This window comes from Pyrus communis, chromosome 15 (assembly GCF_041283825.1).
Source record: "Pyrus communis isolate YQ-2024b chromosome 15, ASM4128382v1, whole genome shotgun sequence".
Taxonomy (NCBI): domain Eukaryota; kingdom Viridiplantae; phylum Streptophyta; class Magnoliopsida; order Rosales; family Rosaceae; genus Pyrus; species Pyrus communis.
The window spans coordinates 31,209,199-31,221,983 of NC_142579.1; the positions used below are offsets into that span (position 1 = coordinate 31,209,199).

At 39.1% G+C, this 12,785-nt stretch overlaps 2 protein-coding genes and 1 pseudogene across 5 annotated transcripts; 2 read left to right on the plus strand and 1 right to left on the minus strand.

Annotated features, from left to right (window-relative positions):
- Positions 1–112: 112 nt before the first annotated feature.
- On the minus strand, positions 113–4,064 carry LOC137736159 (uncharacterized). Its single transcript, XM_068475487.2, has 3 exons — positions 3,805–4,064; positions 1,231–1,531; positions 113–995 (listed from the first exon to the last, which is right to left on the minus strand). Exons 1-3 carry the CDS (start codon positions 3,992–3,994, stop codon positions 374–376), a joined length of 1,113 nt encoding a protein of 370 aa, XP_068331588.1. The 5' UTR covers positions 3,995–4,064; the 3' UTR covers positions 113–373.
- Positions 4,065–4,864: 800 nt separating this feature from the next.
- On the plus strand, positions 4,865–9,568 carry LOC137739312 (putative plastidic glucose transporter 2). Of its 4 annotated transcripts, none has more exons than XM_068478869.2 (14): positions 4,865–5,259; positions 5,665–5,805; positions 6,048–6,159; positions 6,270–6,337; positions 6,446–6,578; positions 7,022–7,121; positions 7,207–7,319; positions 7,398–7,491; positions 7,585–7,738; positions 7,892–8,035; positions 8,123–8,196; positions 8,281–8,369; positions 8,699–8,813; positions 9,051–9,568. In XM_068478869.2, exons 2-14 carry the CDS (start codon positions 5,682–5,684, stop codon positions 9,231–9,233), a joined length of 1,503 nt encoding a protein of 500 aa, XP_068334970.1. In that variant the 5' UTR covers positions 4,865–5,259; positions 5,665–5,681; the 3' UTR covers positions 9,234–9,568. The 4 variants fall into 4 exon arrangements, with proteins under 4 accessions (XP_068334970.1, XP_088542727.1, XP_088542728.1 ...); XM_088686601.1 differs by having other exon boundaries at positions 4,872–5,259; positions 5,660–5,805; XM_088686602.1 differs by having other exon boundaries at positions 4,916–5,345.
- A 134-nt stretch (positions 9,569–9,702) lies between these two features.
- On the plus strand, positions 9,703–11,102 carry LOC137745044 (omega-hydroxypalmitate O-feruloyl transferase-like; annotated as a pseudogene).
- Positions 11,103–12,785: the final 1,683 nt, after the last annotated feature.

The following is a 12,785-nucleotide window of genomic DNA, read 5'->3' on the forward strand; positions in this document are numbered from 1 at the left end:
ACGCCTTCGGGGTACGACCAATATTTATTGTCAAACGCTCACCGTTACAGTCATGATTAGTTTTTCGTTCATGCGACGAAGAACAAATTTTAAACGATAGAAAAAATACGTATGAGGCAACCAACCACATGGCAAATTTTAATTCGACTTCAAAACGTGACAAATCCGGGATATTATACACTACAATTGGCTATGGCTTCAGCCATGGAGAAGTGCAAGTTCGATTCAGCAACGACCCCACCTGATTTCAAACTAGTGCTAAGCAAGCTATATGCATTCTTCCTTACACCCTACATGCAAAACGGATATCTACCGAGAGACAACATTACACCAGAAAAAAAAAAAAAAAAAAAATCACCCTGTGGCCTCATTGTCAATATGCATCTCCAACTCGGTCTCGCCCCATGCCACGACGATCCTCTCGTCCCCGACCCCGACCCCGACCCGTGTACAGAGGCCTGTTGTAGTCTTTTGGTGGTGAGCCACCTCTTAATGGGGACCGGCTTCTCTCTCTAGCATCATGTGCCCATCGGCCACGGTGAGGAGGTAGATGCGGTGGTGGTGGAGGAGAGGGCAGTCGCCTGTCAAATGGTTTCCTTTCATTAAAGAAGCTATCCCTTCCCCGATCTCTGTTACCCCAATCCATAGGCACTGGCCTATCAAACTTGCTTCTTCCTCTGTAGTTATCAGAGTAATCCAACCGATCTCTTCGCAACTGGTGGTCAGGAAACCTGCCTTCGTGTTTTGGAGGTGGCAGCCCAGGGCCAAAATCTCGAGGGCCATTTCTGGCCCAGCCATGAGGTGGAGACCTATAGCCACCATTTAAGCTCCTTCCAAAGGGAGGAGGATCAATTGGAGGACCAGGGAAGCGTCTATGAGGAGCACTTGGAGGTGGTGGCCCAGAATAACCCCTTCGAGGACTTCCCCCATGTCCATGACGTGACTTGTTGCAGTTGTTACAATATTCTCGCCTTGCAAAGTTCAGGTTGCCACATCTGAGACACGTAAAGAATACAAGGATTGGGACATGCTGAATGCATATTTACAAGCACTTACTCACATAATAGAAAAATGAAAGTAAAACTGAAAGGCAAAGAGGAAAACCTCTACCTAATCATAGGATTCAGAACCCTCTATGCAATCATAGTAGTGACAGTTCCAAAGAGGAAAACCACAAAAATAAGGAAAAGTAATATGAAAAACCAAAAGAAAGACGGGAAATGAACTTACAAAGGATCTGGGCAAATCCAGTCTCCGATTCTCTGCTGCACATTCGGATTATTTCTACTCCCTTCACCTCTGAATGGCCCAGGAACGAGCCCCGGCCCATCTAAACCTCTACCAAATGGCCTGCCAACACCTCTTCCTCGAGCAAAATGGGGTGAGCGGTCTCGATATCTACCAGAATCCCTTGCACTGCCAAAATCACGCCCACGGGGGGGACCCCCTGATTGATTATACTCAGAGCTGTAGCGATTTTCTGCATCCCTGCGGTGTACAGGGGAAGCAGAACCTGCACGCATTCTATGTCCTGGAAAAGGTAGTGAATTGTAAGATAAGTAACTACCAATTGCACAGAAACAAAGACAATGGGAGTATATTTTAAGTAGCTGAGGAATTGGCACTTGTGACCCAGAAACTTCAATACCATCATTTCAAAGTTTGTAAGGACTGTTACCATCACTCGGGAACTCTTCATTGTGGTTGTTAAAAAGAAACATCATATAAATGTGGAAGATAATAAGAAGTTCAGATGATAACTGCCCTGGTTACTTCTCAAACAATTGGCGCATAATACCAGTAAATACAGCAATGAGCATGTCAGACCATGATTACTCAACCTCACAGTGCTGAACACATAACCATTACAAGCTTTTAACCTACATATCTGAAAACCCCCATAATCATGAATCTGGTGTACCCATAACCATGTATGGCCTTCTCGGTGATAAGGAAGAAAATTTCAACCATATCTGCAACCTACAGATAAAGAAGATGCAGATACACCTAACTAAAATTTGATACTAACCAGCACAGAGAACTAGTCCCAGTGCAAAGTAGTTCCAGAACCTTCAGTTGAAGCATGCCTGCAACAAAGAGCAGTGAAACCAAAGTGCACGCCCACAGGAAATGAACTGCCCAAAAAGAACCCATACCGAACTTCAAGCCTCCAAATAACTCTACAATTTATCCACTCCCAATATGTTTATTTCTTCAGAGACCATCTTCACATCTTTCAAAGAAATCAAAACCCCAGAGTTTACTAACCGCTGCATAACCATTCTGAATATTACAGTACGAAGAATGAAACAACTGATGCATGTCCAACCCAAATAAGTAATTCCCATTAATTTGTTGCCTCCATTTACCAGTTCACCTTCCAACAAATATAATTCATAAAATCCTACAAAAAAAATACAGAACCTAGAACTGACATGCTAAAAGAAGTTCCCGAGGGTCCTTGCACTCTACACCCAATTCAGCAATGCTGAGAATTAGTTACTATATAACCATCCAACTGAACCCCCAAAAAACAAGAAAAGTTGGAAATGAAACCGCAAACAAACCACTTATCAATACAATTCCCAAGCACAAGTTAAACCGGTGAAACCGAGAAAACTAGAAAAGCTCAACATTACCCAGCAAATAACACCGTCCTTAATTTTACTAACATGGTAAATTCATTACCACTTGACCAAACGGAATTTCCCACCATCTGGCAATTGTAACAAACTTTCCATCTTCCAGCAGCATTTCCAGTACGGCATCCTTAATGTTGGTTGCAAAATTGCAATTCAGATTAACAAAAATGATACTTTTAGTGGTGATAAGTTCTGTGCAAGCTCGCACCATCTCCTGTGCCCAGATATTCTTAAGACCCTCTCAAACTTCCATTTTTGATTGGCATTTCTATACAAATCTTATTTGAAATGAACCGGACACCATAATCACCAATCCCATAAAAAAGCAGACAAAAACCACAACCATAGTCAATACAACAAAATGAGGCCTAGAAACCCATATTCATTGATGCAGCAACCCACGAGTTTACGCATCATATACATTTCCCATCAATACCCACAATATGAAAAAACAATTGCCCCAGACCATGATCCAAGACGGCACTCACACCAACATGCGTTCCTCAAGATTCATGTTCTTGCGGGCACATTCAGAGCTGTAAGACACAATAGCAGAATTCATTTATTCACAGTTTGACACTAGATAATTGGTCATAGATCCACATGTTCGACACGCAGTGTAAACAATCAACAGGTTCAAGAAACCCATATTTTGTTGGCACAAATTCATAGGACAGTCGTAAACACTATCAAACACTTATGATAATCGTAAACACGATCAAGTACTTATGATAATCGTAAACACGATCAAGCACAAACTAAACTTTAATCATAAACACGAAACTAACCTTGAAAATCAATTGCTCATAAACTATTTCAATACGATAAATACAGTTATGCTCACAGAAGGTCGAAAACTAATTCCAACATATTAACCTCTTTGTCCTACAAGTTTCACTTCAAACACACAACATATGATAAAATCCTACAACATACATTTAGATTTACTTCTGCATCAAAAGGCCTACAGAAACTCAAGAAAAAAAAAGTAATAAAATAAAAAATCATGAGTATGGAATCTAGAAGATAAAATGATAAATACTAATCAAATTAAGATTTAAGTGCAAAATACAAAATCAAATATTAAGATTTGAGCATAAATCACCGTCAAACAACGAATAAAATCCATGAAAATAAAAAGCGGAGAATTATAGAGACAAACCAGGGTCATCAGAGTAACGATCCGAACGAGTGTAGGGAGGAGGCTCGTGGCGAACCTCGCCGGGCTCGTAATCGCTGCTACGTCGACCGCCTCCACCACCAGTGCCGTCGCTGGTGGAGGGCCGCACGACGAGGCTGCTGAGAAGAGGCTGATGATGCGGTGCCTTTGGGTCTTTGTCCCTTGACCCCATCGTCCTGTGCGCTTCGCTGTTCGATAGCGATGAGACGCGAGAAAAAGGTGCGAGCGTAATGCAATGCCCTAAATTTGGTGTGAGAATTTTTGTGAAATTATGGAAAAGGGCGGCACTTTTTCTACTTTTTACAATTTAGTAAGTTACATGGCTTACTAGAAATTTATCCAAACTACAAGGACGGAAATGCAAAAATAAAATTCTCAAAGGTTCAGATGGAAGTTCCACCGTTAACAAAGACCGACCACCAGCAATTCCTTTTTCAATAAGGAATTCAATTTGACGTCATAAAGATAATTAAAGTTACATGGCCATACGACAATTTTTTTTTATTGTTTAAATGGTGAAGTGATGTTTTAGCCTCTAAATAATCACTTCAGTAAAAATTTGGGTTTTGAGTTTTTTTTTTTTGTTCAAATAAGTTTTTAAATTCAATAAAAATTGCTAATTTCATAAAAATTGATAATTTCATCTCTACAATTATATTCAAAGTTATGTAATCTAATTTTTCGTCAACTTAAGTCACTTTACCACTTTACACACTTTAGACTGTAACTCTGGTCTTTTTCTTACCTATAAGCTCTTAAAATTTTATATAAGTTACGAATCTAACGTCTATTTTACTATCTAAAGTTAACTACACACACTATTTCTTGATAGAAACTTACCAGTCTATCATCCAATATGTATTACATACAAGTAATGTGACTTAAATTAATAGAAAAATAAATGTTGTATTTTTTAATCTAACATTAGGGATGTAACTGACACATTTTTATAATTCACAGATTGATTTTTCTGAAAAAAAATAGTTAGACCTGAAATAGTTAGACCTGATTTTCTTTTAGATGATAATTTATGAACTAAATTGCAATTCACTCTTTTTTTTGTTAAATAAAAAAAGAAAAAAAAGTTTTGTCTGTTTCTCTTGTTTACTCTCGGAAAAGCAAAACGAGAGGTTGCTTCCATAGCTTTTTCCGTAATCAATCTGCAACAACTTCCTTTCCTTCCTGACCAGTCATTTATCACACCAGCAACCACCGCACCCGGCCCACCACCACCACCGCAGCACCCGCCAATTTCTCACTGGCGCGTAAACAAAGCTGCTTCAAACCTTCGTTCTCGAACGTTCGTACAGCTCAGAGCCGTAAAGGAAAGGACTTCGAGAGTGAGAGGCTCCCAAACCTCACCGAAATCCTTTTCCCCCACGTCTCTGATTCGCTGATCGAACTTCAGATCCGTTGGATGATCGGAGCGTAGAGAAGGTATTCCAGCTTCGTATGGATTTCTGTGAAGTTTGAGTGTTTTCTGAATCGCAACTTGCAGCTCTCGTTTTGGTTCCATTTTTTTGGTTGGTTGTGATTTTTAATTCTTGATTTCCGTATTTTCTTACTTGATTTTAGATTTTGGTTGAAAGTTTCATTCTTAATTTGGTTTTGTTGTGGAATTGTTTGGCGGAGGCTCTGTTTTTGTGAATGCTTTGTTTTCTTTGCGGAATTATTTGATAGTTATTATCTGTTCGGTTCCCGAGAAAATGAGGAAAGGAAAATTATATAAATTTCATGTCTTCAGCGTTTCCTTTGCAATCGGTTAAGTTAGTGCTTGTTTGCAGTTGAAATAATGCATATTTCGAAAGTATGATTCTAAATTGTTCTAATTTGCAAGGGAAGGCTGGTTGCAGCTTGGCATGCGGGGTCGCCATCGCGAAGCTTTCTCGATGTACAATCGGTTGTCATCGAGAGACTATTCGAATACCATTGACCTGGATACGAAAGAGTTGATGGATCCTCTTGACATGGAAGAAAACTCAGGTAACTCGGTTTATTGAGCGTCTGAAGCATATTTATGCACATAATCTATTGTTTTGTACTTCCTTATGATGAATTAAAGCACATATTAAAAGGATAATGTCAGAGATACTTGTAAAGACCACACTTTTCTTGGAAATTATAGTGAGGAGTTCATTGATTCTAAGGTCTTGTTTCGGCAGTAAGTATATGCTTATAACATGTATATCATTCAACTAAGGGTTTAATCCTTGTATCCGTTTTAGCTCTTGTACAGAAAAGTACAGTTCCAGAACTTTCAAACCCCTCATGGAAGCGATCTTTCCCCCATGTACTTGTGGCAACTCTATCTGCATTCTTGTTTGGCTACCATCTCGGGTTGGTGCTTACCGTCCGCTTCCCCTCTCTTTTCCATAGTTTGTTTATGTTGAAGCTTAAGAGAATAATATACCTTTTTGATTTTTTGTTCTAACACTTGCTTTGTGCAGGGTAGTTAATGAACCACTCGAAAGCATTTCTAAAGATCTTGGTTTCAAAGGGAATACCTTGGCAGAAGGTGGTATTAAGTAGATGTTTACTTTCTTTGTTTGTTGTAATCTAATGTCTGACTTTTGCATTTGACTTTTTGTACTGATGGGTTTCTGTCATTTTATATGAAATGAAGGTCTGGTGGTGAGTACTTGTTTGGGAGGTGCCTTGGTTGGATCTTTATTCAGTGGATGGTTAGCCGATGGAGTAGGACGTCGTAAGACTTTTCAACTGTGTGCATTGCCTATGATAATTGGTGCTGTTATGAGGTGATATATTTACTTTGAGAGGCAACTCTGTCACAGTATCATCATTTGATTAAGAAGTACATGGATCTTTATATTGTGAGATTGGTTTTCACTCTCTTCATATTTTCATATTATGTAATTTGTCTTTCAGTTTAGTAGCTATATCCATGGAAGCTTTTGGGTTGTGAACTTGTGATATAACATTTTGACGGTGCCCACTTATATCTAAGATTAGTCTGGTTTCTGTAATGTAGATATATGATCTGTCACAAAATCAGCTAAGATTAGTCTGGTTTCTGTAATGTAGATATATGATCTGTCAGTATCCCGATGTAACTGCACTCATTTATATTTAACTATAAGTCTACAAGTAGCCCTCAACACTCACATGCTCGTATCTCCCAAGGCCCTCTTATAATACATATTGAAGTACATCTGGCTAAAATTACTACCTGCTTTTTCAGTGCATCAACCAAAACTCTTGCTGGTATGCTTATAGGAAGGTTATTTGTTGGGACTGGTATGGGACTGGCCCCTCCTGTTGCTTCACTTTATGTGACAGAGGTAATCTAGCTTAAATCTTTTTTTAATTTGTTATTATATATTGTGCTTCTTATCTCATCTAATGTTTTTTCGTTAACTTGAGCAGGTTTCTCCTGCTTTTGTGAGGGGTACTTATGGCAGTCTCATCCAGATTGCAACATGCCTGGGGATTATGGGAGCTCTTTTTGTTGGAATTCCTGTTAAAGAAATCGCTGGCTGGTAAGAATGTGATAGGCTTCACAATATCTTTGATTCACATTTAACCTTTCAAACTTACTATTTTAAATTATGTGTCAGGTGGCGTGTTTGTTTTTGGGTATCGATAATTCCAGCTGTAATACTGGCACTTGCCATGGTATTCTGTGCAGAGAGTCCACATTGGCTACATAAGGTATGCTTGCATCACACTTGTCTTTAGTTGAATAGAAAAATTGAGCACACCTCTTAAAACAAATGTTAACAATCTCTGTTTCATATGATATAGCAAGGAAGAACTTCTGAGGCAGAAGCTCAATTTGAGAAGCTCCTTGGTGGATCACATGTCAAAACTGCCATGGCAGATTTAGCCAAGTTGGACAGGGGAGATGAGACAGATGCTGTAAGCCTTTCGGAGTTGTTTTATGGACGCCATTTTAGAGGTATATATGATACATTCTGGTATTTCCTATGGGCTCTGCGTATATTTAGGCTCCTCTATCCCTCTCCATCCATCTATGGTGTATTTCTTTCCTCTTTCTTGTGATCTTTCGGCTTTCTGAAAGTGCTTGGTTATTCACGTATTTGTTTTGCAGTTGTTTTTATTGGGTCAACTCTATATGCTTTACAACAGCTATCTGGTATAAATGCTGTCTTTTATTTCTCCTCGGCTGTATTTAAAAGTGCCGGAGTATCATCAGGCCTTGCAAATGCCTTTGTAGGAATCGCAAATTTGTCAGGTATACTTTAGATTCTTGGTTGCATATTCACTTACCCACAACTATTGCATTCTGTCTCTTGACTGGTTGGATTTTTATAATTTCCAGGATCTACTGTTGCAATGCTTTTGATGGATAAAGTAGGAAGGAAGCTGCTACTCTTATGGAGCTTCTTTGGCATGGTAAGTTGAAGTTGCATATCATTTTTTGGTTCGCGGAATTCATTATCTTGCTAGGCAATTATGTGATGCATTTTATCCGCTCAGGCGGTGTCAATGGGTCTTCAAGTTGCTGCAGCAAGCTTTAATTCATCAGGGTCTGGATCACTGTACCTATCTGTTGGTGGAATGCTGATGTGAGTAATAATTTTGAATTTTACATCTTGAAGATTAATCGTATGTTGTATGATCATAGCCGCATCAAATAAATTTATCTGCATGCAAAATTTTCAAACGATATTCTTCTTATACATATTGTACATGCTGAGGTTGTGTCCATAGCCGCTGCATATGTGACAATAATATGATTGTTGCCATATCGTGATATTTTATGATGCTTATGAAGCTTTTTAGAAAATTATATTCACCGGTTTGGCACCTCACCTTGGTGAATAATCACATTACACAATAACACGAATTAAATCAAACTTTTAATATTCAATCATCTACCCCAAAACTTGTGCAGGTTCGTCTTAACATTTGCTCTAGGAGCTGGTCCAGTTCCAGGTCTCCTTTTACCAGAAATATTCCCCAGCCGTATTAGAGCGAAAGCAATGGCCGTCTGTATGTCGGTGTATTGGGTAACTCTCTTTCTCTGTCTGAATTCCATGTCATCTTCTTTTATGTATGTCTCCTGTGGTGAAAGGCTTCCTGTTCGGGTGGTCTGAGCAGCATCTTGTTTAGGCTACATTCCTAGTTGTTCTCAGATTCAGCGTTCTACTAATTTGTGATTAGCTTCTTCCTCTGTGGATTCTGAATCAATCAATGTTGTTCAGTTATCTTATGGTTTCATTTATTCCGTGACTGGTATTTTTCAGGTGATAAATTTCTTTGTGGGATTGCTGTTCTTGCAACTGCTGGAACAACTTGGTCCGCAGCTTCTGTATTCTATATTTGGCACCTTTTGCATGATGGCTGTGGTTTTCGTGAAGCGAAATGTGATTGAAACAAAAGGAAAATCACTCCAAGAAATCGAGATAGCGCTCCTTCCACAAGAATAGAGATAGATGCTTATAATATGAGAGCAGTGTTTGCTGCTGGAACCCTACCAGTTTCGAGTTACTGCCGAATATGGTACTATTTAGAATAGATTAGTACTTTCAATGGAAGGGGGAAAGAGTAAAAACCAAACAAGCTAATTCGTTCAGATTCTCGTCAGTGAAATTTTGGTGAACTCGTGTCTTTATCCAGGTATGACTTAGACGATCATAGTCGTATAGGCGGTAGTGTGAATCTATATGCACAATTACGTATCTGTATCTGTTTAAACTATAAATGTACCTTGAAAATGAATGATAAATTTGAGGAATCGTTCAAATATAATCAGTTTTACTCACCGTAGCTCAAGGCACGGTTCCTCGGGACAGCTTCTCCGCACGTCACATCGCACGTCACATCGCACGATATAACAATTCTGTATACGTTTTTCTTCATCTGCTAAAAATTTCAGCCTGAAACTATATACAGAATTGTTAATTCTATCAAGAACTGATTTTTTTAGCATGAATAAGATCAGCACCAACTGTTCTACACCAAGAACTTCAAATTCTTCATCTATTTAGCTAAAGCATTTTTGCATGTCGAAGAGAAGAGTGATCTTCCTACAAATGCAGCTTTTCGGCATCGATTGCATCCCCTCTCGTGGCTCCTCCGTGGGTTCAAGAGCTCCATTTCCCTCACCTCCACATCCCCCCATCACCATCGATCATATGGTTCCCGTCATGCCCTCGGGGCCTACTCCCGCAGCTCCCGGTAGGCTGAGAGAGATTGGAAATGGAAAGCTAGAAGTGTTTTCTGGGCAAGACCAAGGAGCTCTCATGGTGCAGGTGCATTGCGAAAAGGTCCTTGGCCGATCTCAGAGACCTCAAAGTGCCAAACCCGGCATGGACGCCGCCGATATTTAGGTTTCCCCACGAAGAGCCATACAAAGTGCTTGACATGCCATTGCTGATAGCTCAGGTGTCTCTTTTCCGCTGCGGCGGGTTTAGCCTTGGCTTGAGACTCTGCCACTGTATTGCCGACGGGATTGGTGCTATACAATTTCTCAGCTCCTGGGCTGCCACCGCAAAAGCCGGCGCATTGATCTCAAACCTGGCGCCGTGTTGGGACAGGGAAATTTTCCAACCTCGCGATCTGCCGCTGGTTAAATTCCCAAACATTGAGTACATGAGAATTGATGACGGATCAAATCTCACAACGAGTCTCTGGCAAACCAAAGCTGTTCAAAGGTGCTATAGAATAAGCCGTGAATTTCAAACCTGGCTGAAAACTTCGGCACAACGAAATGATGACATGTCGAGCACTGCAGCACTTTTGATGCTATATCTGCTCACATATGGAGATCATGGGTGAAAGCACTCGATGTGAAGTCGTTAAACTACGAGCTGAGGCTTACATTCTCTGTCAATGTGCAGAAGAAGCTTAAGAACCTGCCGGTAAAAGAAGGGTGTTACGGAAATGTGGTGTGCCTTGCTTGTGTCACAAGCACGATGAGAAAGCTTGTGTATGGAAGGCTTTCGGACACAACACGTTTGGTTCATGAAGCGCGGCTTAGCATCTCCAAAGAATACCTGAGATCAACGGTGGATTATGTCGAAGGGGACAGGCCCTTTGGACACTGTTATCTGCTTGACAAGCCCTTTGGACACTGTTATCTGCACTGGCAATGTGCTCTTCTATGTTGTCAACTCCGTCGAAAAATCCTCGGCAGCCTGCTGAATTTGCTCGTCGGGGTTGATTTGGAAAAATTCCTCGCATCTGCGTCCAAAAAAAATGAGGGCATACATATATCGAGAAAAGGGGCTTTACTCGAAACCAAAAGGTTGTTTAGTTCGAGCTGGATTACAGAGGAAGTAATCAAGTTGAATTGAGAAATTTTGGAATGTTGTTGAGACTAGTTTATTTGGCAATCTTTTGTGTAAAACTGTAGGTAACCAAAATGGGTAAAGGGATGAGAATTTTGGCCGGTCCACACACAATGGAACATAATAAATTGGTATCGAACTTGTCATTTTACGTTGTTGAACTTAAGGCCTGCTGTTTACAAATGAAGAGAAATATGTATCATTAGACTCTAGTACTAGTCACGGCAAAGTACAAGTTAGACACACAACATTCACATTGTTGGTAACACACTCCCTAAATGACACTTACGAAATCAGTGTAAATAGATAGGTTTTCTACTAGTGTAATAGAGGTGAGCCCTACCATTATATGTGAAGCCCACTTGTATTAGAGACTACATCAGCATCGATGTTAGTTTTGTGTGTCTAAACTACATTACTTTAAAAGTGTCACTTAATTAGCACTAGACTCTGATGACATTGTCTCAATTTATAAGTGAGAGGTCTTAGTTCAACCTCATAGATATACATGGCAAGTTCATATCAAATTTTATGAAAACTCATTGTGCGACTTAACTCAATTTCTTTCACCCTTATCTCTTAGAAGTGACGGAGTCACATGAAGGCCAATGCCCTACCCTGAAAATTCAGCTTATCTATGTACTCTCTGCAAGGCTTATCAAAGGGGTGTGATAGCCACACATCACTTTTTACTTCTCTCACACCCTTTTAATTTTCGTTCGTCGGATCGGATGAATTGAAGAAGATCAAATGACAGAAATTAACAAGGGGTGTGTGAAAAGTAAAAAGAGGTGAGTGGAAAGCACACCCCCTTATCAAAATGAGCATGTGGCTCATTGGCTACTAGGATTTTGCAACTCCAAATGACTTGGGTTCGAGACTTCCTAATGTTTTTGTATTTTATTAGGAAAACTAATGAAAATGGTTTGAAAATTTTAAGTTTTAACGATAAAGACAAAATAAAAGGTAAAGTGATTAGTATCAGAATTCACTTTTTAGTGTAAAAATGTGGTTTTTCGTTAAATAAACAATACCTGAAGCCTTTCATTAAAATTCCCTATTTTATTAGATTCTTTTAAACTGAAAGAAAAAAAAATTCTTATAAGTTGCCTTATTTTTTACCATATTAAAACTAACCCTTATTTTTTTATTTATGTAAAAACCATACCCTCTTTTTTGGCTAGTCGATATAAAAAAATGCATATACAGTCTAGAACAAAATCTAATTTTAAGTCGTGATTTTAAATTTTTCTACGACTCTAATGTGTTGATTTTTTTTTTTTTATCAAAGCTCATTAACAAGTTTTGTTTTTAGGATAAATTCATTTCAATACTGGGCTTTTCATACCAAATTTAAAGCTCCACTATTCTTGTTTGATTAAAAGTTTCCATGCCAATACGAAAAACAAAACCTTTAATTTTTCACATTAATTATATTTCAAAGGCTAATCTTTCTATGACTTAAAGGTCCGTCCTGATTTGGTTATTTGACTCCATCACTGTCTATTGTATTAGAAAAAGATTATTCGCACAACCAAAGTGAATTTTAAATAAATAAACAACTGAAATCATATGATGAATAAAAATGGGAGATTTACCCGTAGAAAAAAAAAGCCTGTAGAAAAATGCCTAGATTCTTAACAAGGCGAATAGGCGATCATGTTCCGCGTGCAAATTCTTGAAGGAGAG

Excerpts from the sequence above, each read along its gene's own strand:
- LOC137736159 (XM_068475487.2), bottom strand. The coding sequence starts at position 3,994 with ATGGGGTCAAGGGACAAAGACCCAAAGGCACCGCATCATCAGCCTCTT. Across the intron at positions 1,532-3,804 it reads TCGTTACTCTGATGACCCTG|GACATAGAATGCGTGCAGGT; the intron begins GTTTGTCTCTAT and ends TACCTTTTCCAG. Across the intron at positions 996-1,230 it reads TGGATTTGCCCAGATCCTTT|ATGTGGCAACCTGAACTTTG; the intron begins GTAAGTTCATTT and ends TACGTGTCTCAG.
- LOC137739312 (XM_068478869.2), top strand. The coding sequence starts at position 5,682 with ATGCGGGGTCGCCATCGCGAAGCTTTCTCGATGTACAATCGGTTGTCA. Across the intron at positions 7,320-7,397 it reads GTTAAAGAAATCGCTGGCTG|GTGGCGTGTTTGTTTTTGGG; the intron begins GTAAGAATGTGA and ends ATTATGTGTCAG. Across the intron at positions 8,814-9,050 it reads TCTGTATGTCGGTGTATTGG|GTGATAAATTTCTTTGTGGG; the intron begins GTAACTCTCTTT and ends GGTATTTTTCAG.